Here is a 25020-nt window from a genome sequence, read left to right as displayed (position 1 = left end):
AACCAGAAATTCAAGTGTTTTGATTCCTAATATAGTCTAGTGTTCTTTCCTCTGCAGCACTGCCTTGGAATACAGGCTGAAGTTTACTCATCTGTGCCTCCCATGCCTGGAATGCTCCCCCTCCTTTTCATGGCTTTCATGTATCCTTCAAGTCCCAGCTAAAATCCTCCTTTCTACAGGAAGCCTTTCCTGATCCACCTTAATTTAAGTACTTTCCCTCTGTTAATTATTTCCTATCTCTCCGGTCTCTATCTTGTTTGTACATAGTTTTTTTGCATGGTGTCCCTCCCATTTGACTATGAGATTTGGGGGGGGAGTTGGGAGGGGCCAGGATTTATCTCTCAATTTTCTTTGTATCCCTGGTACTTAGCACAGTGCCTGGCACACAGTAGGCACTTAATAAACTTGTTGACTTGTATAATGAGACTGGAACCCAGATTCTAGACTCCTATTCCAATATTCTCCCGCTATGTGCAACTTCAGTGTAAATAAATAGAAGACTGCATTGAGTATCTGAAGGCCTGAGTTCTAGTTTCAGCTCTGCCACTAACTTATTGAATGTCCTTGGTTGCTGTCCTCGATGAGTTCAAGTCACCAGACCCAAATCAACTAAACCCCAGCACTAAAAGGACTGACAGATGTGACTACTGAGTCACTGACAATAATCTTCAAAGGGTCATAGAGAAAGGGAGAAATACTCTAGAACCAGAGAAGGGTAAATATTTTCCTTATTTTCAAATAAGGGAAGAAAGAGGGAAGAGGCTGGAAACTATAGGCAAGTGAGCTTGATTTTAATTCCTGTAAAAAATGCTGGAATATATTCTGAGATGCATGGTTAGTGAACAAATAGAAAGGGATGCAGCAATCACAAAAAAAGCAGCATAACTTAATCAAAAAGTCAAGCCAAAATAATCCTCTTTTTTTATTGGATGGAGCATTATAGCTATGGTTCATTTACATTTAATTCATAGCATTCTTATATTTACATTAGACAAAAGGCCCTCATTCTATTCTTGTGGATAAGACAGAAAAATGTGGTCTAGGTAAGACTACACATAAGTAGATCTGAAACTGATCAGGTGGCCAGACACAAAGAAGAATCATTAATCGTTCAATGTTATCTTGGAAGGATGCTTCTAGTAGAGTTCCCTAGGAATCTGTTTTTGGTCCTATTATTTGCCATGTTTATTTAAGGACTTAGTAGGGTGGATTCCTGGATAGTCCATTTATCAGACTTGAAAGTGATCCAAAGAGGAGAGAAATAACCAACAAGCTGGATCAGTGGTGTGTCAAATTCAAACATACACCTGAAGGCTGCATATTGACTTAGGATACAACACATCCAACATTATATTGTATTGTATTTTTAAAATTTATTGTTAGACATTTCCCAATTACATTTTAATCTGGTTCAGGCTACACAAGAGTTCTGAACCACTTGGGCTGGATGACGTCATGATTCCAAGGGATCTTTGTAGACCTTATGATAATGGGGCAACAGGATGAACTTTTAATATGGATAAATTTAAAGTTTTACTTTTGAGTTCAGAAAAATCAAATTCATAAGTACAAGATAGGGAGCCTGTGTGGTTAGATAGCAATTTATCTGAAAAGTATCTGAAGGGTCTTGGTGTGATGCAAGATCAATTTTAGTAAACAACTTGATAAAACTGCCAAGGGGATCTTAGGTGGCTTCAGCCAGATGATCTCTGAGCTAGAGAATGAAATTATAAATACAAAAAGACAATCCTAACCTCAAGGAGGTTACATTCTACGTTCATCCTTCATTGCCAAAAAACACCATGCCTTCAAAGAAATGATGACATGACTTGCACTTGACTTTGTTTTGAATGAGGGAGGGCTGTGCAGGTCACCAGCCTCACTTCTCCTCCAGAGCCATCTGAATCCAGTGACCAGATATTTATCAGGATGACTGGAGATGACCCAGGATGCACTGGGAGACCTTGGGCCCTTCAGGCCAAGGACTTTGCAGGTACTCACTTCTCGAGAGGCAAAGCCCATTCATTGAATAGGCCTGTTTAGGAAGTAGTCAGGGCATGGCCCCTTTAATGAGGGTGGGAAACAGCAACAGTTATATTGGTAATCACTCTAAAGCTAGGAGGGTCAACAGGAGCCCTTAGGCCATGTATAACCAATATCAAATTGCTTTCCTTCTCAGTGTGGGGAGAGGGGGATGGTTGGAGAGGAGGGAGATAATTTGGAACTCAAAGTTTTAAAAACAAATATTAAAAATGGTTTTTACATGTAATTGGGGAAAAATAAAAAGCTAAATAAAAAAAGTCAGAGTAAAAAAATAAATAAAATGTAAGCTCCTTCTGAGCAGGGACTGTTCTGGGTTTTGTATTTGCATATTTCATCACGTGTAGAATAGAAGCTGACATAAATAACAGCATAACAACATTTATATAGCACTTACTATGTGCCTTGCATACAGTAAGTGCTTAGTAAATGTTTTTTCACTTCTTCATTGATCTTGTTAATTCATTCTAAGTTCCCTTCCAGCTCTTACATTTTCTGTTTTCACTTTTTTGAGACCCCTTACATTTCAGGCATTCTCTGGCTCTGCGATTCTAAGGACCCGTACATAGGGTTCTATACTAGTAAGGTCTCTTCTACCTCTAATGGGATCTGTTAAGATCCCTTCCAGATTTCTTCCACCTCATCTTTGGAAAGAAGAATTCTCTTTTCGAAATACTTTAGGATTTCTTGTCTGAAAAATTTCCCTGTCTGCGCTCAGTAGCTATACATAGAGACTTTTAAAATTTTTATTACTACAATTATTAAATATAAAGCACTTCTCTCCCTCGGGCTCTATTTCCCACAGGGCTCTAAGCTGCACCCAGGATTACTGCCAACATGATTGACTCATGTAGTTCATATTGTTCTTTCCCACTTTTTCCAACTATAAATTAGCAAGTCAGACAATTCAGTAATGTGACTTGTTCCAGTCTCCCCCCTTCAAAAGCACAACATGCCCAATTTTAATAAAGGAAGGGAGGGCCTCCTTCTTTCCCCAATGACATTTTTTTTTATGAAGACTATCTAAGGCAAGAAAAATCACACAACCAGCAGGAAAGATAAATTAGTATTTTTCACAGCAAGATTTTTCACTTTGCTAATTGAAAAGAGATGAGCAACAGCTGACTTTTCCAGGCTGGCCCACAGAAAGCAGGAGCAGGCCTCTTTGCCCAAGAGGGGTAAGGAAACATTATCTTGGACAAAGACAAAGGACATACAAACTCATGTATTTAATGATGCATAAAGACAAGGCCCACACCCTATTCCCATGCCTTCTTTTTGAGAACTTGGGCACACAGAGAGCCTCTTTGGTGGTAGGAGGAAGGAGGCAGAAAGGTTGTAATTCAAAAGAAGAAAATTAAGGCTTTTCTGCTTCTATTCTGCTCCTACTGATCATGGTTCATAAATGGCTGGTGCCCTGCCTGCCGCCCACTGGGTTCCGTTGATAATCCAAAGCAGCTACCTTTCCTTTCCCCTCCTCCCCACCCTCCCTCTCTCTCTTTTCCTAGGGATTCAGCTACAGAAGGAATGAATGTCAGAGCCAGAAATGCCCTAGGAATTATAAAAATAAGAGAGTTAGAAAAGTCCTTAAAGGTTATCAAAGACCTTATCCATTCACTCTTTTGTTTTTGTATACTTTATTCCTTTTATATATTCAAAGTCAATGCAAGCTTTCCTTGTTCTGTTTTGTTCTCATTAATTACTTGTCTCTTCCACTTTTGTACACATTAGGCATATTTAAGTAAATTGAATATAAACATGTTAATATTTTTTAAAACATAATTAATGATCTATAGATTGAAAGAGTAATGTGGAGGCAGGTAGATGCTATTTTAGTCATCTAAGGGTGAGGTGGTGAGGGCTTGAATCAGGATGGTAGAAATCAGAATGGAAAGGAAAAAATGCAGCAGATATTCCAGGAATTGGTTTGGTGGCTGATAAAAATGCATCATGGTACAATAGACAATGCACTGGATCTACATGGGACCTGGGTTCAAACCTTGGCTCTGCCACTATATACTTGTGTGATACTGGGCAAGTCACTTAACATCTCTAGGTCTCAATTTCCTTGCCTATGAAAGGTTGGACTGGACTTTAGTCTACACTCTACTTTAGTTTAATCTCTCTGACATCCCTTCCAGCTCTAAAATCAATGTTCTTTACGGATGCTCATTTTACAGAAGTCAAAAGAAACAACAGTAAATTGGAAATCATTGCCTGGAATGCCTCATTCTTCAAAAAAACAACAGCCTTTGCTTTGCTCATTGCCTAGGCAAAAGTACATCCAACTACATAATGGAGATCATGTGGAAACTACATAGTACTAGGGAAAAGGTTTAGTTCTATACTATTAGCTAGCTAGCTGTGTGATAGAAGGCAGTTTACTTTCCCTCTTTAGGCTTGAGTTTGCTCCTCTCTAAAATCAGAAAATGTAGTGAGTTGAAGAAGTGATCTTAAAGAGTCCCATGATATTCTAAAACAGGAGTTCTAACTTTTTTTGGTATCATCAACCCCTCCTGGCAGCGTAGTGAAGCCGATGGACCCCTTCTCAGGTTAATGTTTTTCACATGAATAAAGTGAAATACATAGGGTTACTAAAGAAGTCAATTACATTGAAATAAAGTTGTAATTTCCCCCCCCATTCACATTTAGAAACCCCTCCCAGAACTTTATCCATAGACCCCAGGTTAATGACCTTTGCTCTAAAAATCTCTCCAACTTGATAATTCAACTCTCAGTTGGATTGTTATCCAAACCTGATATGAACTTTGATAGGCGAGCTAGGGTTAGGGACAAAATCACTACACACCCATCCCCAGGAAAACAAGGCTCAACACAGGGTGGGAATAGGAATTCCTTTATCACTAAAGCAATGAAAGCTAAGAAGATATCCAGTGGTTACTAGTTACTAGAAACCTGGAGAAGAAATTGACCTGAAAGTCAATTCACCGATGCCCTAGTTGGAGTTGTTGACCAGATTGTTGAAAGAGGAATAACATAGTATCAAATTTTGTCTTCTGTCCTTCCACCCACAGCACTCTGCTAACACATTCAACAGCTATGGCTGGAGAGAAGACAAGTTCTAGTCTTGGATGTGACACTAATTTACTGTGTGTCCTCAGGCAAGCGGCTTCTGATGCTCACTTTTCTCATCTATAAAATGAAGGGTTTGGAGGAGTTTGCTATGGATTTTCTGTATGATCCCTCCTAATGCTAATGTTCTGTGTACTATGATTACACCAATGATGTTCCAACTCAACATTCTAAAGTCTGATGATTCTAAGTTCCTTCTAGCTCTGACAACAGCTAATAGAGGTGGTGCAATGGATAGAGAGCACTGAGTCTGGAGTCAGGGAGAACTAAGTTCAAACCCAGTCTTTTAGCCTATTTACTAGCTGTATGATCCTAAGGCTCTGTCTCCCTCAATTTTCTCAACTGTAAAATGGGTATAATAATATAATAATAAAATGGGTATAATAATACCTCCCAGGGTTTCATAAAAATCAAATGAGACAATATTCAAAAAGCATTTAGAGCAGAACCTGGTGCCAAGTAGGTGCTTAATAACCTTCCTCCCTTCTCTATCACTCCATGAGCCTATGAAATATGCAATATCTCTGACATGTTTGCTCTCACCAGTTAGGGGATGTGTCAATATAATAAAAAGTAATTTCAGATTTGAGCTTCACTCATCCAAAGGTTTGCCCCAAATAGACTGGTGAGAACTATTGTTCATTTAATTTGAGCTTAAATAGAAATAAATCTTAGACCTTTTGCTGAACTATCTCACATCCTTACAGCACTTTGTAAACAAAACATTTTACAACCCAATTACCTCATTTGATCTCTCACAATCACTCTGTGACGTAAATGATGCATTTTTTTGAAGGGGGAAACTTTGAGGCTTAGAAAAATAAAAATACTTGCCTAAGATTATAAGGTCAAGCTCACAGCAGAGCTAGCCCTTGCAATCAGAAGACCTGGGCAATTTCCATGCCATTTGGCCTTCAAATTGCAGGCAAAAGACATATTTCAGAAGATACCTCCTATCAATACTACCCCAAGTCAAAAGACTAGAGGGGCCTGTTCCCCATAATTCCAGCCTGTGTCTGCCTGATGCAGACAAAATAATACCAGATAAAAGAAAACTAGGGGAAAACAGAAGAGAATAGCTCCATCCCTCTTGTAGCTGAATGAGCCAGAGTGGCACCACAGCCCAGAAAACAAGAGGCCTTTTCTTCAGTACTTTCCCATATTATACCATCTTCACACACTACACAGGGGCAGGTCACATAACCTCACATTCAGCAGTGCACAAGCTTTTAACTCAGTAGAACAGGATTAGGAGCTCTGCAAATCCAAGGGAAAGATCAAAGTGACACTGGGCTCTTGGAGTCCATCCCCCCTCCCTGCTTCACATGCTGCAAGGGAGCAGGAGGGCAAATAAGAGGTTGAAAAATGAATCAGGACTAAAAGAACAGTGTGTCCTAAATACCTTCAAATTATATGTAAATAAAAGTGTCTCCTTTCTTGACATAATAGTATCAACAGAGTATCATTGTATCCAATCAGCCCACAAGAAACACTTCGCCTAAAAATATTCCCAATGGGGCATTAAATCCCAGAAGAGCATTTAAAGAGTTTTCATTTCCTAAAGTGACATGGGGACCCAGAGTCACATATGAAACACAGCAGAAAGAAAGAAGCCTAATAGAGTGAAGGAGCTAATAATTAGAAAGACTGCAAAAGTAGATTACATAACATGAAACAACAGGATATAATGGAAAGAGGATTCAGTCAGGAGACCAGGGTTCTAGTTCTATTTATGCATAACCCTGATACAACTCAGTATGTAGCCTTTCCGGATTTCATTTTCCTTATTTAAAAATATATATATATAATTCTCTTATTCTAAGGTCTCTTCCTTTTAAAGGCTTTAAAATTCTATGGCTCTTAAAAAACAGAATTGAATGGGATGTAATTACAATGGTCAAGTTTGGCTCAAGAGAAAAGTTGAGAAAATGCACCTCCCTGACAAGAAAAAAAAAAACCTCTAGCACATTTCTCTGATAAAAATGTGATATGCAGAACATAAAATGAATTAACTCAGTTACATAAGAACAACAGCCATTCCCCAAGAGATAGTCAAAGGATATGAACAGACATTTCTGAAAGGAAGAAATTCAAGATATCAACAACCATATGAAGAAATGCTCCAAATAACTAATCAATAGAGAAATGAATATTAAAACCTGAAGTTTCAATCATACCCAGATTACAAAGTTGACTAAAAAAAAAAGAAAATGTTCATTGTTGCAGGAGCAGCAGGAAAAGAGGCACACTACTACACTGTTGGTGGAACTGCGAATTGGTCCAGCCATTCTAGAAAGTAGTTTATAGCTATGCCCAAAATGTTACTTGACTGTGCATAGCCTTATCTCCCAAAGAGATCAAAGAAAGAGAAAAAGGAAACATGTACAAAAATATCAAAGAACTGGAAACTAAGGAAGCAGGCATCATTTGGAGAATGGCTGAACAACTTATGAGACATGAATGTAATGAACTATTAATGTGCTGTAGGAAATGATAAAAGGCACAGATTCAGCAAAACCCAGGAAATCTTGTATAAAGTAATACAGAGTGAAGTAAGCAGATCTTGGAAAGTAATTTATAGAACAATGATATTTGAAAGAAAAAATGCATTTTACAGGACTTAAGAAATCCAGTTGATGCAATGGCCAGTGATAATTCTGGAGGAGCAATGACGAAAGATGTTACCCACCTTTGGACAATGGAGTGATGAATGAAACATAAATTGTCAGACATGACCAAGGTGGGGACTTGTTTTGCTTGAGTATGCATATTTGATACAAGAGTTTTGTTTTTCTTTCAACGGGGTAAGGTTACCAAAAATGAAGGGAGTAGGAGAAAAGAAAAGAAAAGAAAAGAGGGTGATCTGAAGCATTTGAGAAAATTCACAGAAGAGAATAGAGAGAAGGTCAGTAGGAAACACAATCAGGGCAACTTTGAAAAAAAAACTTGAATGATATGTGTTACTTGGAAAGTCATGCATGGTACAAATTTGTGGCTGCATATTTAATTTCCCTTCTCAATTTTCCTCTCTATATGGAAATGCACATCTTATTAGTGTTTAATTTCAGAATTTTAAAAATAATTTTAATGCATCTCCTTTCATTCTTTGCAGAGGTAGGGGGACTATGGCTATGGACAATAGCATAGCCTATCAGATTTGACTGATGTATTAATTAGTTTTGCTGAACTGCTTTTTCTCCTTTGATTATTTCATGTAAAGGATGGCTCACTGGGAAGAGGAGGGAGGAAGAATATATTCCAAAATGAAAGTGAAATAAAAATAGAAAATAGATATACAAATAAAAATAGTTATCTAGTTCTATGCATTTCTGACCCAGGAAATTTTTGATATATCTCTAGATACATTCCCTAGTTACAAACAGAATGAAAATCTCTTTATGCCAGAAAAAAAAGGCTACACTTTGTCTAAAACTAAACCAAGGGCAATGAGGAAACCATGTCCTTACAAAAAAGGCATCATCAGCTTGGAGAGACCCTAGTTCTGAGATTACCATTAAAATCCTAATAATCGCATTTATACAGCAGCTCTTGTCTGATATGGCAAGAAGAAACAACACTGTGTGAAACAAAATAAACAATGCTGAGTTTCCACTAAGTGAATCACTGCTGTTATTAGGAAATAGAGATAATATAAAAACCAAATATAAATTAAAATGCATTGAGTAAAAAAAAAAACAAACCAGTAGCATCCACAGTGCTATGGAGTCCCCCACTCTCCACTTCTCATCTCCCCTTTCAGCCCATCAGAAGACAGAAGGACTCAAGCACAGAGCAGAGCCCTGGTCTGATTCCAAATGCTGAGACTAGGCCAATATAACCAGAGGCTGGACCTCAGGTAACTAACTCATTTAACCTCTGAGTATCTCAATTTCTCCTAGCTACAAAGAGAGATAATAATACCTGCTACCATCAGATGATTAAGCTTTGAAGATGAATAGGGAATTATTAAATGCTACTACTAATGACAGATAAAGTAGAGATAAATGGACTCATCCCAAAGCCTTCCTATTGAAATCTGGGAATTCAACAGGCTTCCCACAACAGGAGTCTGTAATGTTTTATGTGATAGAAAGAGCTCTGGATTTGGAGCCAGGAAACAAGTTTGGGTTCATATTTTATCTCTAACGTTACTATTGGCCATGAGGAAATCATTTCACTCTGAATCTAAAATTCCTCACCTATGAAATGGAGACAACAATCCTTGCACTACCATACACTACTCATGGGAAGGCTGTGATGAAAGTGATGTATGTTATTTTATACATATCCCATCATTTGTTCAGTCATTCTTCAACTGGTGGTCACACTGATAGCATCCAGGTTTTTGACATTTCCGTAATATGGGTTCATTTCATCTTTTTTTTAAAAATGTTTTTATGGGATAAGTCCAGTAATAGTATCACTGGGTCAAAGAGTATGCACAGTTTAGTGAATCTAGGAGTACCAACAGTGATTTTTTCCTTCCGAAGCACTTTTCAGAATAGCTAGATTAATTTACAGCTCCACCAACAGAGTATTAGTGTGTCTGCTTTGTAAACTTGAAAATGCTATAAGGAATGGGAGCAATGATGAATATCACAACCTATTTAGAAGGTTGTCCTGAAGTAGAAAGAGTACTGAACTCTGAAGACTGAAAACCCAAGGTTAAATGCTAACTCTGTCACTGAAACCAATTCAGCTTTGGGCAAATCATTTCACTTCTCTGGGACTCAATTGCCTCATCTGTAAAAAAAATATATGGCCTTTAAAGTCTCTTCTAGCTCTAGATCAATAATACCTTTATCCTTTATCTGGATCTGTGCTCTGTTCCTGTCATATTTTATCTTTTTTTAATCATGCTGGTTTCTCTCCCCCTCTATTGGAAAGTAAGGTCTTAGAGGGCTAAGGATATACTGTTTCTCCATCTTTGTATCCCCAGTGTCAAAAGGGTAATGCTTGGCTAATAAATAGGTATCAAATTTAATAAAGGAGCTGGGATCTAAGGTAGGTCTGAAAGACGGTAGGTAGGAAACAGTAACAGAAATTTTAGCTGCTCAACCTTTACCAAAAAACTAACCCCATTCTGAAAGACCAGGTTGAGGATTACAGTGACCGGAACTATCTTCACAAAGGATGTATTTCTCAAAGAAGAGCTCATTAGGAAAGAGAAAATGCTGGCGTTCAAGATCTGTGATAGGAAGAGGGCAGCTTTACCAGCTGCCACAGACAATAATGCTCTTGTGACTGGGAAGGGTAAGCCTGTGTTCCTTGTGAAGCTGTTAATTCAGAAGACAAGAGTTAACCTCCTTATATTACAACCCTAGAGTCAACAGAAAGACTGATTCGAGTAGACAATTAGACCTTCTTTTTCCCCTGACAGTAGACTGTCTATTTTTAGAAATGGGTCAACTTCCTCTCAGTGGCTGTGTTAACATGAGTATGTCTGTCAGCACTGCCTACCTATATCTGACTATTTTGCACCCAGGGTTCTTCCCTCCATATGCCTCTTTGTGACAAATTCTCCACAAATCATAATAAGGAAGACACTGAAGACAATGGAGGAGACTACACAGATAAAAGGATGCTCAGTGGATATAGTGAAAGTACATTAACTCACATGAAAAAGTCCATCTAACTGCATCAAGATATAACTCCCAAGATGTCCATACTGTCACAGGTCAGTGATGGGCCAATGAGAAAAAGGCAGATTTCTCTCATTACTCATTTACAGCACAATGCCTCACGTGGCTGTCACTTATCACTTTCCTACTTCTGTTATAAAAGGAGGCAGAACAATTTACTGGAAAGATTAGGAGCCAGGAGACCTGGAGCCTACTTTTAGCTTTTCAGTAACCCACTATGTGAAAGGGACCTTAATCACCTAATCCAACCGCATCTCATTTTACAGAAAGAGAAAACTGAGGCTGAATGAGGGAGTGACTTAGCTAAGTTCACAAAGTAAATCAATTATCAAAGGCATGAGAATGCCAAAGTGTCCCTGACCAGGTTTCTTTCCATTTCAGCTTGCCAATCCTAATATAATGGCTCAGAATAGCAGTTCTATAGCAGTTGAAGGTTTATAAAACATTTTCCTCACAACAACTAGTGAGGCAAGTATTATAAGTATTTCTTCTCTTGACTTTATAAATGAGGCAGCTCAGACTCCAGTGAAGTGACTTCTCTAGGGTCATATGACCAGAGGTGTTAAGAGTCAAGATGTGAACTGGTCTTCAAGTCCAGTTAACTTCCCACTACACTGAGCTTCCTCAGTTGTATTTGATAATGGTCCTTCAAAAGAGTTCAAACCATTAACACTGTAACTAGTCTTTACTGATTGCTTTTGACAGAGCTAAGTGGGTAGTTCCACCAATGGCCATAAAATACAGCCATTTATCCAAAAGAATTAAGTTTGTCAACAATGGTTTCCAATAACAAAGGTCTCTCCAGAGGTAGGAGTATCAGACTCCTAGTTAGAGACAATACCACACTTTGTCAGTATGGTTGGGAAATTATTATTGTTCCAGTAGCTCAGATCAGGAATCCAGAGACAAGAGAATGAGGATGGTAAAGCTCAGGGCAGCGTCTCTAGTAAATCCCATAAAGTCATCAATGCCCTTACCTTCAATCACTAGAAGTCCCTTCCTGTAGTCCCTACAGCAAAGACAAAACACAACCAACACTGCTTTTCAAATAACAAAAAATATGACTTAGGGGAGGCAACAAGAACTACAAAGAAGGAAATTGCATTTGCGTGCTCAGACTTAATTTTCATTTTCTGAAGAGTAGCACTGGAAAGGATCTCAGACTCACAGAACTAATTGCTACTGGGCAATTCCTGGAAAATGGAACTAACCTGCCCCCGAGAAAATCCTCCTCCTAAGAACAGTGTACATCCAACCTCAACAATCCAAAAAGGTTTAACTGCAGTCAGAGAACATGAAGTGAACATTGAGCTGGAGGGAACCTTAAAATTATAAAACTAAAGAATGTCAGAATTGGAGGAGATCATCCACTACCAGTTCAACACCCTAATTTTTACAAAAGGGTAAAACTAAAGCCCCCAAAAAGAAATTATCTGTCTAAGGTTACACAGTGAGTTAAAATAATTTACCTTTGTTTCAGCTTCTTAAAAATCAATAGAGGAGTCTCTGAGCATCATATTTACCATACTTAAATAATCAAGATGCTGGAGTAAATAAACAATTTTGTTGTACTGCATTTAATTGCATAGTGTGGCACTTTAATTGTTTTTTAATTGTTTCTTGTCTGTTATTAGTTCTCTCCAGGGACAGGAGCCAGGTCTTACACTTCCATAATTTCAAAAGGACCCAGACCAGTATTCAAAATATAGCAGATTTTTAATAAACACTTTCACATGGGTTAAAGTAGATATGGGCACCTATGGCATACTATTGTCCCATGTGGGGAAGGGATGAGGGAGGGACAAGTCAATAAAAAGGTAATTGAAAAGAAACTTTTAAAAAGCATTACCTAATCATTTATATGCCCATGAAGCTCTTTATTATTTACTTTAGCACTGAGTTTCTAAATGCTAGATTGTGAGATCTTCCTTTTCACCCTCCATAGTGCCTGCTACATAATAGGACCTCAGTAAATAGATGGTTAAATCTCAGTTCATAAAAAATTGTGAGGAGATGCATTACTGTATACAAAATTCCGTTAACACCTTCCCCACTCAGACTCAGTTGAGGAAAACCCAATATCCTATATACCCAAAAACACCAGAAGTAGTAGTATACCCCAGACCTACATAGATACACATATGTAGATGATATATCCATTTGGAGATTATTGAAGTACCTGTTATGAGATGATAGTCCTCTAAATTTAATTTCAGTGGGACTGCTTTCCAGTTTTCCCAACATTTTTTTCAGATAATGAATCCTTACCCTAATGGTTTGGGTCTTTAGGTTTATTGAACACTACATTACTGTGTTCATTTGCTTCCTAACCTAGTACCTAATTTTCTGTTCTATTTTTAACCAGCATCATATAATTTTGGTAATTACTGCTTTGTGTGGTTTAGTTTGAAGTTCGAAGTTTGGTACTGTGAGACCTTTACATACACCTCATGCTGTATATAAACTAGCCAAATTATTGATACTTCCTCAGTCCAGGTTGTTAGAAATTGTGTCATAGCTGTACCATATAGTCACTGTATTGATCGTAGTTGTTGGGTACCAACATTATGGAACTACATCCACTCCCACTCCACTTCCAGTGATTTGAATTGCTAGAGAAACCCAGTATAGTGTAAACCTAAACCTACTGATCTAAATAGATGTTACAAGTGGTAGGAGTCTTGGAAATTACATAGCCTACTCCCCTCCTTTTCAAGATGAGAAAATCAAAGCACAAAGAGGGGAAAGTACACTTAATGGCTATGTAACCACAGGGTTGGCATTTTAACCTCCCAGAATTACCAGACAATATTGTAGAATTGGTTGTAAGTCTTTGGCATGATGGATAGGACCAGTGGATAGACTGCTGGGCTTGGGGTCAGGAAGATATGATCAAGTCTGGCCTCAGATAAGTACTTGCTATGTGACTTTGGACAAGTTATTTAACCTCTATTTGCCTCATTTTTCTCAACTGAAAATAGGGATGACAGTAGTACTTATCTCCCGAGTTTTTGTGAACATCAAATGAGATCACATTTGTGAAGTACTTAGCACAATGTCTGGCCCATAGTAGGAGCTACATAACTGCTAACTACTGATAGTGGTGGTGGTAGAAGCAGCAGCAGTAGTAGAAGTAGTAGTACCTGGAACATAGTAGGTACTACATAAGTACTACGTAAGTGGTGGTGATAGTAGTAGTACCGTGCAAACAGGGAATTTTGTCACTGAATGAAATGGTCTGAACAACAACAACAAAAATTGAACCACATACCTAATTTTGATGCCTCATTTATCCAACATCACGGGAGAAATGATCTGTTACACATATGGCATTTCCCAGATAATTGGATTAACCATTTAAGTACACAAACTTGTTTCTCTTTTCAGCACTTTTTTGGAGGAAAATTATTGTAAAATATATCATGTACTACCCCAGCCCTCTTCTACTGAAGATTCTGAATAGAATTGAGCCTTTCTTTGATAACTCAGGATGGCAAGGATTGAGTCAGATTGTAAAGAGTTACAACTGCCAGACAGAGAAGCTGCATTTCACTTTAGAACCAAGAGGGTGCCACTGGAACATCTAGAATCGGGGAGGAACATGGTCAAACTTGTGTATGTGTGAGAGCATGTGTGTGCCTGTGCTTGTGCTCTAATTCTTCTTATTTCTAAGAGCAGTTAAGTAATTATTGCTGAAGAATAGGGAAGAGCTTGGCAGGCAAAGATGCAGACCAGGAGAAGCCATTATAAGTAAAGGAATCAAACAAATAAAGGTAGAATGGCTAAGTCTGTATATGTCCAATATGTGAGTGGAGTGCAGGAAGCCTGAAGGGAAAAAATGGGAGGGAAGTACGGAAAGGTTGACTGAGGCCAGATGATAGAAGACATTGAATGCCAGCCCAAAGGATTCATTCAGCAGACATTGAGAACCTATTCAAAGCTTACCAATCGAGTAATGTGATCAGGTCATCCCTGATTATGTTTAGGAAAAGAAAAAAAACCTTATCTAACCATGGCCATCAATCTTTGCTGACCTTTGCTCACCAGACTAGGTTATGTTTTGGAAGTGTAACATGTAGTAGCTTAGGTCTTGGCCTTGGTTCTAGGCTGAAAGGCACAAAATAAAGGGTTCATTCAGAGTGATTTTCTTTTTAAACAAAGTAGCAGAGGAATAAAGACCATCCATTCCCTTCCTCTTTGCTAAACCAACACAAATAGGGTTTTCTCTGTTCTCTTTTTTTCTCTTCTCAAAGTTGCAATAAAACTTCAAAAGCAAGTAATCTCATTTGAGCAATGGTAGATTTTCTCTAATTTAATGGATGATGGGCACAAAACCTTGACTTCAAAAAAAAAATTGGATTGTAGATATAATCATAGATGGAGCATTAAGAAGGGAGCCCCACAGATCTTTTAGACCAACTCCCTCATTTTACAGATGAGGACACTGAGAAACAAGGAAGTGAGTGACTTGTCTAAGGTCACACAGGTAGTAAAGCTATCAGATCTGGGGTTCTAAACACAGGTCTTCTGACCCCAGAGTCAGTATTGTTTCCATTATGCCACACTGCCTCACTACCAAAATAAGCAAATGCCATTCCCTCAATTCATTAACCTGATTTACTGGATTTTTCTAGTTCATCTGTCTGAATTTCCTACTCTGTTATCACCACTAAGATCCAGCTAGTTAAGCTTACAGAACACAAGATTCAATGTGAAGAACATGATTTCATTGAGCAAATGAGTGTTTAGGGAGCATTGTAAATAACATAAAGAACCTTGGATTGGGAATTTGGAGACTGGGTCCTAGTCCCCACTCTGTTCCTGACTGTATACTCTTGGGAGAGTTGTCACTCCATGGGCTCCTGGGAAAGGAGATGCTTAGGATAAATGTTCTTCAAGGTCCCTACTAGTTCTCACATTCTATTCTCTGTCTAGTCTCCGTATCAAACTGTATCAAACTAAGCTTCCTTTTGTCAATCCCAAAATGCCAGAGAAATAGGTATATGTATCTATGTATATAAAAGATTTTCTCCATTCATTTTCTCTGAATATTGATACCATCTTCAAACTATAATAATGACTTAATTCTTTCCTACTTGAATCAGTCCACTATTATAAAAGCATAGGCACATCATTAGGTGGGGACTTTTGGGTTGTGTTTTTACTAGCTGACAGGCATCCATTCAGATTCACAGTTAAGAGCATCACAAAGTGTAAGTTAAGGCTCTAATTAAAAAGTAAACAGAACCCCTTACAGGGTAAATTTCAGCTTGTTTAGAGGTGCTGATAGGTCACCATAATTTTCCTGAGACTGTCTAACAAACAGAAGACTAAAGAGAAAGGGCTATATACTTTGATGAAATTATATGTGGTATAAGGGAAATCTAAAGCAGTTCAATTCTCTAGCCCTAGAGCTAGAGAACAAGACTGAGTCGCCATGCATATCAGAATGAATTCTTAGCTTCACAGAACTATAGAGCATCAACATTAGAAGAAAATCTGAAATCATTCAATTCAACACCCATGCATGCAAGTAAATGCTCTCATCACAATGGTGTAGCAGTCTGCTATCATGAAACTTCCTTTCTGTATATTCACTATATAGTTTAATAGAAAGGATCTACTGCTATTTTTGTCAAATTTCTGTACTTTCTGGGTATTCTGAATGAATGTTAAGATGATGACAAGGGGAATTTTGACTTTTGGTGCAGTGGAAAAAACATTGAACCTAGAGAAGAGTGGATTTGGGTTGTAATTCTGGCTCAGTCACCCCTGTGAAACCACGACTAAAATTGCTGTCAAATGGAGATAATGCTACCTGCTGTGCCTTTTTTACTGAATTGTTATAACATAGCTAAACTTAATTTCACCCATTCAGCATTGAGCTCCATATACTAGAAAGGCTTAATAAATGTATTGGTAAGGCAAAGAACAGATATGAAGGTGCTTTGCAAGCATAACATGCTATACTTCACAGAGATGAGAGATCATTATTATAAATTACCTTATCCAAAAGATACTCTATCAAGAAAACTCAACAAATTCAATTCAAATATTAAGCACCTACTCTGTGCACAAGAAGAAATCCCACCTCCTCCCCTTCCCCCCAAAAGTGGATCTACTTTAAGCTAATAAAATTCTCAGCCTGTTTGTGAAATCAGAAGAAACACAGAATCACAGAGGCTGGAATAAAGAGGTAGGCAATCTATCTGCCTACTTCTAACATCTTCCCTGGACAATCAAGCACATCTTACTCCTACAAAGAAAACTTGAAGCTGGGTATTCATAAAATGTTTTAGGGTTTTTTTCTTTATTATTCCAGTGGGGGGGGGGGAAGGAAGTGGGGAGGGCAGGGATAATTAAGACATTAACAATCAAAAATTCTGTCCTGCCAAGTGAATAGCATACAACTGGAAACAAAAAGGAGGTCAATAATGAAAGATCCCTCATGTGTAACAAAATATCCATTTAAACCCAAACTGTCATCAGGCCAAGTAAAAGAATAAGTAACTTATTTTCTCATTTAAGAACTACTATTAAAACGATCTATATGATCTCAGGCAAATCACTTGAGTCATTTCTCATTTCCTCCTCAGTCAAATGAAGGGATAGAACTAAAAGATATTAAAGGGCCCTCCCAGTCCCAACAAATCAGGATTCCACTATTTACTACCCAACCACTCCCTACCTCACCCTGTACATACACAATTTACCAGACAACCTGAAATACCAAATCCTGATTTCTGGGCTTAAGAAACGAAGTAAAAAAAAAACTAAACCTATTTTCATCAGGAGCTATAATGGTAAAATAGATGTTTTTTTTCTCATTAATTTTCCAAAATGCCTTCAAAGAATACCAGAAAAGATGAGTTTAATCTTCACCTGCAGGCAAATAGCTTAGAATAGCCACCAGAAGCAGGAACTGAACAGCTAAAAATGTGGAAGAACAAGGAAGTGCCATCACAGCTCTGGAGGGGAGGAGAGAGCAAAGCAAAGCCAGATACAGCCTGGAAGATAAGAGGCATCACTTGAAGCACAGGGAACAGGCTGTGACAGGCATTTTCTGATCCTGAATCCCAAGGTTTTCTCAAGGAAAAATGGATCCAAAAGTTATAAGCATAGGATGACAGTTTTGTTTTGCTTTCCCCATCTCATATGAATTTTCAGGGCATAAAAAGGAAAAACGCTTATACTTAAGGTGAATCCTATTCTGGGCACCTAATGTAAGGCAGTGGTAATAGAAAGACCACTGCCTCCATTTTCTAAGAGACTTCGGGCAAATCAAAAAAATCTGAGTTTATTAATTATAAGCAATAAGAATACTCTCTCCAATATCTTTGACAAGTTGGGTGGGTCATTTGAGCTTGGAGAATTTCTGTGACTGAAAATCTATTACACCTCCAAAAATAGTCCACTGCACTCTTGAAAGGCACTTACTTGCCAGGAATTTTTTTCCTTATATCAAGGCTCCTACCTATACATCACTTTCACCAAGTGCTCCTACTTTTGCCCCCTGGGGCAAGCTGAACAAATCTAACCTTTCCTACCCCATAGCACCCCTTTGAATATTTGAACAGAGGCACCATGTCTTCCCTTCATCTTCTTTTCACATTGGTGAAACATTCCCATATACTTAGACCATCACCCATTCAGACATCTCTTGGATGTGCTGTGACACAACTTTTCTCCATTTCCTCATCTGTGAAACGGGGCTATTCCTACTTGATTGCTTGCCCCATAGGGGCAAATGAGATAAGTGATGTAAAAATACTTTATACCTAATATCACCACTAACTTGCTTTGCCAATACCTGTGTGTATCAGTAGATATATTTACATATATCATATATGTGAGTTGAAAAACAAGATATCTCTTTATTCTCATGAACCAAAACTGTGCTTATAAGACAAAACTGGATATGAACACTTACACTATAATGCAGGATAACCCCTCTAATTGATAAGCATATTTATTATTTTATTTCAGTCTTAACACTCCAGTTTTGCTATTATCAAGAAACATATAAGCATGCTTTAAATTTTATTCCAGACAAATGTATCCTTCACTTTCATGTTTTAGGATGTCAACAAAGACGGGAAGAATGCAGCTTTAGCCCAAGATCTGGGACTCCTTTGCATTTTCTCTAAAAGTAATTTCCTTCTCTGGAGCAAATAATCCCAGAACTGATTAGGCCCCAGGCCCCTGGCTAAATCCCCTTCAACATCAGAATTACCCATAGCCTCCCACCCACGTACCTAAGGTTGAAAGATTCTAAACCTGTCTAAAATCCACAGAACCTTAACCTTTGTTATGGGGTTGGCCAACCGTCCAGGCCTCCCTCCCAAATCATGGCTTTTCCTTTACTGGCTAGGCTTACCCCTTTATTAAATTTAAACACACACACACACACAAGCCATTATCACAAACCCAATCACCCACTTCATGCTGCAAGTCTATGCCTGGGCCGCCCACATGGTATTCCGGGTAAATATAAACAGCGTGTCGGGAGACAGTTTGGGCATCTGTTTAACTCCCCTTGAAAGCAATGTAAAACTGAAAAAAGAAATTGGTTTCTCCTGGCTCGGGGGGAGTAGACGCGGAGATGAAATCAGAGAGGGGAGAGGAGCTAGCTGTTTCTCCTAAGGTAACAGGTGAAGTCACACACAAACCAGGGAGAGTAGCAATCCCCACTTACTCCAGTAGTTGAAGCCCTCTATGGACCGGACAACCGAGGGGAGGCCCAGAGAGAACATTATTCCGGGTCCTGGGCTATAAAGAACTGAAAAGGGACCGGAGCACTCCAAATCCACACACACACACACACATACACACACAGACACACACAGACACACACACAAAGACACACACACACACACACACACACACACACACACACACACACACACACACACACACACTCCTCCAATCACCTATTACAAGTCTTCTAAGTCTAGTAGACTACCTTGCGGAAGTTAAGAACAGAGCCCTAAGTTCCCAAGTACAGAAAACTCATTTTGAAGAATTGGCCCAAGAAAATCTAAACCCCAAGGAATTTCCAAAACTCCAACTCTTTCCCCCTAGAGGGAGTCCCCCAAAGCACTTTCACTACCGGTTTCGAAGACTTCCAGATCGCCTGGGGAGAGGAAAGAAAGAGCCGGCTTCCTACCGTTGAGTCCATTGGAGATGCTCCGATGATGCAGGGGCGCCGACAGGTCGTCCAAGGATCTCCGGGTAGCGCCGGCCTTGGCGTCCGCTGCTTTGTGAAGCGGGGGCGCGGGGGCTGTGGACTGCTGCGGCTGCTGGGGGCCGGGCGGCGGCAGGTGCCCGTGGGGGTGCAGCGGGTGGTGGTGGTGGTCCGGGCTGCCGCCGCTGCCCGTGCTGGACGTGCTGCTGCCGTCGCCCACGTCGCGGGGCCCGGCACCGCCCGCGCCCCCCGCCAGGTTGGTGAGGCTGGCCTGGCTGTCGATGGAGCTGCGGGAGCCGGGGCCGCTGCGCTCCTCGTCCAGCATGAGCACGATCTCCTTGAGCTCCAGGTTCTCCCGCACCAGGGCCTCCTGGCGGGCCTCCAACTCGCGCAGTTTCTGCTGGGACAGGGCCACCTCCTTCCACAGCACGCTGGCCGTGTGGCGACCGAAGCGCTGCCACTCGCGCGAAAGCTTCTTGCCTTTTTGCCGGTCGTCGTCCAGGAAGCAGCAGAGCTCCCGCAGCTCGTGGTTGTCGTCCTGCAGTTTCTGGTTGACCTCCTTGAGGCCGCGGATCTCGTGGAGGTGCAGCTGCAGCCGCCGGTTTACGTCCTTCATCAGGTTCCCGTGTTCCACCATGAGGCCCATCTTCTCGCCCTCTGCCCGCCGCAGCCGCCGCGCCAGCTCCTCCTTGCTCCAGCGTAGTAGCTCCTCGTCCGGAACCTTGCTCAGATCCTCCTTGCCCGACCCTTCCGACGTGTTCTTGGCCATCGCGGCACCGACACGAAGGCGCTGGACACCTTCAGGTGGGGAGGAGGAGAGAAGTGACTTTTTTCCTCCCCCTCCCCTCTCTCTCACTCCCTTGCACTAGCTCCCCGATCACCCGTGCATCTCCCGTAAGTTGCGCTATTCTCCCCTTCCAACACACTCGGTGCAAAGACCACCTCTGCCTTGGATGGGAGGGGCAGACGGACTCCCTCAGCGCCCCTTCCCCCGGCCCGGAGGCAGGGTGAGAGGGAAAGCCGGCACCTGCTGGACTCCGGGCTGCACAGCAGCCTGTTTTCCGTAGACAATCGGGCTTAGGGCTCTTGGTTCCTCTCCGAAGCGCACCTGGGGCTCTCCTGGGCCGCCTCGCTCCGGGCAAGAGGCGAAGAAATTTCACTGCCCCGAGATAAGCGCGGGCTATTCCGAATGGGAGAAAGGCTTCGGCATCCGGCAAGTCTCAATGGCCCCGCGGCGGCCGAGGGAGACCCTCACCGGGCCAGTTCCTATTCTCCATCTGCTTCGATGTGGCTGCCTTGCCCTTGCCCTCGCGAACAACGCACGGTGGCACACAGGTCCCCGCTCTGCTCGCGTCCTGCCCCCACCTCGGGCTTCGGCTTAACCCCTACACCCCCCTGTCTTCGGTCTGGTTGGCTCGATTGAACGCACTGGGAGCGCGCTCGCGGTGGCTAAGCGATCAGCTCTAGTCTAGAGGAGGAGGAGTCGGAGATGGAGAGACCCCTCCCCCCTTTCTCCCCCTTATTTCCCCCCCCCCTCCCCCTTTACTCTCCGAGCCCGAGGCGGCCCCACCTACCCCAGGAGGGAGGAGCGAACGTAACAGCTCCGGCTTCGCCCGCCTGCCTGCGGGAGAACTAGGGTTGGGGAAGGGAGGATTGAAGGAAAGGAGGCGGAGAGAAGCGCTGATCCGCCCACCTTGTAACCTCCCCCACTCCTCCCGCACCTCGTCTGGAGTCCTCGGGACCCGGCCCCTGGCCAGAGGTGGAGAGGAGCCGGGCTCCCACCCTACGCCAGCCTGATTGGGTGATTCCGAGGGGGTGTGGGAGGGGCGGGATGGGCTTGGGGGGAGGACGCCTAGATGGTTGAGTCTTTTCAGGTTGTGGTTGTCTCCTCCCTCCAGTGCCCCAAAGCTCCCCTCCCCTGCTCTCTCCCGGCAGGTTCAAGTTACTGCTCCTGGAGAAAGGCTATTTGGCCCCTCCCCCACTCAGCCAATCAGAAGGCTGTAAAGCGCTTTGAAAATACAGGTACAAAATAGGCCTGGGAGAGGGTTGGAAAGGTAGGGTTGGAGCTTGTCTCGAAGGAGACGACACTGATATTGTTTCTCTCCACCTCTTACCATCCTTTGCCCCCCCAAATCCCGTCAGCCTCAGAAAATAATAGAGATGGCCTTTGCTGAAATCCTTTTCTGCTTCCCTGAAATGCCTTGGGATGGTAAACAAAATCCATTTCTATTCCTTATTATAAGATCTGAACGGGCCAGGGAGAAGGGGGGTGGTCTCCAAGTTCTCAGCTGATGTGGCTATGGTTCGACCGGCCGGGGAAGCCAGGGCGGAAGGAAAGAGGCAGCAGCTTGGTGGTAGAAGGCTCCCTTTCCTACCTCTCTACCTGGGAGGGTTAGGTGAAATGAGGGGCGGGGAGTTAATATGAACTAGGGTGGGTTCAGTAACTTTTCTGAGCCTCAATTTACTCAGCTGCAATAAAAACTCTCATTTTCATTGTGTTTTTAAGGTTCACAAAGCCCCCCCCACACACAGCCCCCTCAAATAGTGCCAGTAGTATTATCCTCGTTTTACAAATGTGGAAACTGAGGCTCACTAGATGGTTTCTAAAATGCTTTACTGTTCTTTAATCTTATTACTTTATGTAGAGTGACCAAAGAGTTCTTAATTGTAAAATTTAATGGTCCATTCTCAAGCATAAGGCCAATGCTCTAACTTTTCTGCAGCCTTTAATTCAGTTTTCCACTTTTTGCCTCCTCAGTCCCTCTGGGTCCTTTGGACTTTTTCCACGTTGGTCTATCTTGGCTGTCCTACTGATCTGAACACTCTTTTTAAAAAGTCTCTTTTGAAACCCTAATGGAACCTTAATGCACTTGATGGATTGGTGATAATATGGGGGATATATAAAGTAAAATCCTTGAAAATAAATAAAGAAGTCTCTTTGGCAGGATTGTCATCCATGTCAAGCCCTTACTTTTCTCTCCATACTTTCACTTGGAGGCCTTATCAGTTTTCTTTGGTTCAATTGTCATCTTAAGAGACAGAGAGAGAGAGAGAATCATCCAACTGTAGTCTGTCTTCTGAGCTCCAGTCCTATATCACCAACTGCCTATGGACATTTCAAACTTGAATATCTGGCAGACATCAGAACTGAGCTCTTTATCTTTCCACCCATGCCCACCTCTCTCCTGAACTTCCCTACTTCTGATGAGGGCACCAAACTAGATGTCCTCACTCTACCTTAGCCCACATATCAACAGATGCCAAATTTTGTCATTTGTTACTTCCTAATGTCATGCATTGCTTCCCTCCTCTTGGCTTCCACTGCTATAACTCTTGTTCAGGCCCTTATCACCTCTACCTTGGACTGTTAGAATAGCTTTCTAATTGGTCTCTCTCCACTTCAATCAACTCTCTACATACCCAACAAAGTAATTTTTCTGAACTTCAAGTCTGACATTCTTTCATCTCTGGGATTAAAAATTCTTCTGCCATTTCAAGCTCGCAGTGTAGTCCCATACTGCCTTTCTAGCTTTACCCCTTTCTGTGGTCCAGCCAAACCAGCCTGGCTATTCATCACATGGAATATTCCCTCTCCCTTCTTGGTGCCTTTGCAATGACTATCTTCCATGCCTGGAATTCACTCCCTCCTCTACAACTTGGAATCCCTGGTTTCTTTTAAGATTCCACTCAAGTGCTGCTGCCTTCCGTTGGAGGCCTTCCAGGCCTTGACGCATTCAACCTCCTTGAGAGTATTAACTGTTTTGATTTTGTGTTTGTATCTCTTGTGTTGTTTCTGTTGTAGTTTTTCCTTCATTCTTGAAGAGGACCATCACATCAGGAAAATGATGCCATGACTTGCAAGTGAATTGGATTTAAGTGAGGGAAGGATGTGCAAGTCACTAGCCTCACTTTCTCCTCCAGAGCCATCTGGGTCCAGTGGCCAGATACAGATCAAGACGACTAGAGTGTACTACAATGCCTGGGATCATATAGTAGGTGCTAATAAAAGCTTGTTAATTGACTGATTACCAGGACCTGAGAAAGAGGGTATGACATGCTGATTAGGTCTTTCTCCTCTGATTACTTTTTGTTTATTTGTTTGTTTTAACCAGAGGGGCCAGGGATTTTTACAATTTTGGGAAGCCTTCCCTACCCTTTTGGTAGTTTTTTATGTTGTCTTTAGTGTCACTATGGCAATCTATAATAACAAAAATAACACCTTATATTTATATGATGTTTTACACTTATAACCCTGGGAGTAAGCAAGACTGATGGCATTATCCCCACTTTACAAATGAGGAAACAAAGTCCAAGAGGGTGCAAGCCACAGAATCACAGAATGGGAGCTGGAAGGAACCTTGGCATCCATATAATCCTAAAGGAATCACTGCTGTAACATATGGGCAAATGATTATCCAATCTTTGCTTGAAGACCTCTAGGGGGAACTCATCCCCTCTAAAGGAAGCCTAGTCAATGCAGTGACCAACCATGATTTCATAGGAATCATGATAAAATATGCTATCTACCTCCTGACTGAGAGTATATTTTGGGGAGAGGTGAGAAGGAAAGGAGGAATTTCATTTGAAAAAAATTAATTTAAAAATAGAGTAAGTCCATTTCACTTTTACTTGTTATTATCCTAATGGTAGTTCCTAATTGTTAGGAAGTTGTTTGTGTGAGAGGGTTTTTCTGACATCAAGCCTAAATTTGCCTATTTGCAGCTTCAACCAATTGTTCCTTGTTCTCCTCTCCTGAGGCAAAGACGAAAGTATCACAACAACCCTTCAAATATTTGAACACAGACGTCATGTTCTCCTTAATCTTCCATTCTCTCATCCCCGAAAGCCTTCAGTCATCCTCATATGACATAGAATCAGGGTCTTCACAATCCTGGTTACCCTTCTCTAGATGTATGCTGGCTCGTCAATGTCCTTCTTAAACTGTGGTACCAGAACTAAACTCATCCTTTATGTTACCCCATGATGCTTTTATGAAGCTCTCTTCCAGGAAAGAACCTGGATTAGGAGCTTGAAACAAAATGTCTAAAACTCTGTCCCAGT

The 25020-nt window shown here is 41.2% G+C and overlaps 1 protein-coding gene and 1 long non-coding RNA gene across 4 annotated transcripts in view; one reads left to right on the top strand and one right to left on the bottom strand.

Annotated features, from left to right (window-relative positions):
- The window catches only part of CCDC85C (coiled-coil domain containing 85C), a 192298-nt gene extending 170843 nt beyond the window's left edge, over positions 1-21455 (bottom strand). For all 3 annotated transcript variants that reach the window (XM_072630277.1, XM_072630279.1, XM_072630278.1), the window contains exon 1: positions 19942-21455. In XM_072630277.1, coding sequence (XP_072486378.1) covers positions 19942-20728 — 787 coding nt within the window. In that variant the 5' untranslated portion in view covers positions 20729-21455. The remainder of the gene's footprint in view (positions 1-19941) is intronic.
- A 372-nt stretch (positions 21456-21827) lies between these two features.
- On the top strand, positions 21828-24182 carry LOC140518273 (uncharacterized). The gene is made up of 2 exons (XR_011971890.1): positions 21828-21981; positions 23762-24182. It is a non-coding gene; the product is annotated as an uncharacterized lncRNA (long non-coding RNA).
- The last annotated feature ends 838 nt before the right edge of the window (positions 24183-25020 follow it).

This window comes from Notamacropus eugenii, chromosome 1 (genome assembly GCF_028372415.1).
Source record: "Notamacropus eugenii isolate mMacEug1 chromosome 1, mMacEug1.pri_v2, whole genome shotgun sequence".
Taxonomy (NCBI): Eukaryota; Metazoa; Chordata; class Mammalia; order Diprotodontia; family Macropodidae; genus Notamacropus; species Notamacropus eugenii.
Note: the sequence above shows the minus strand (reverse complement) of the source record. Positions and strands in the feature narration are given on the sequence as shown.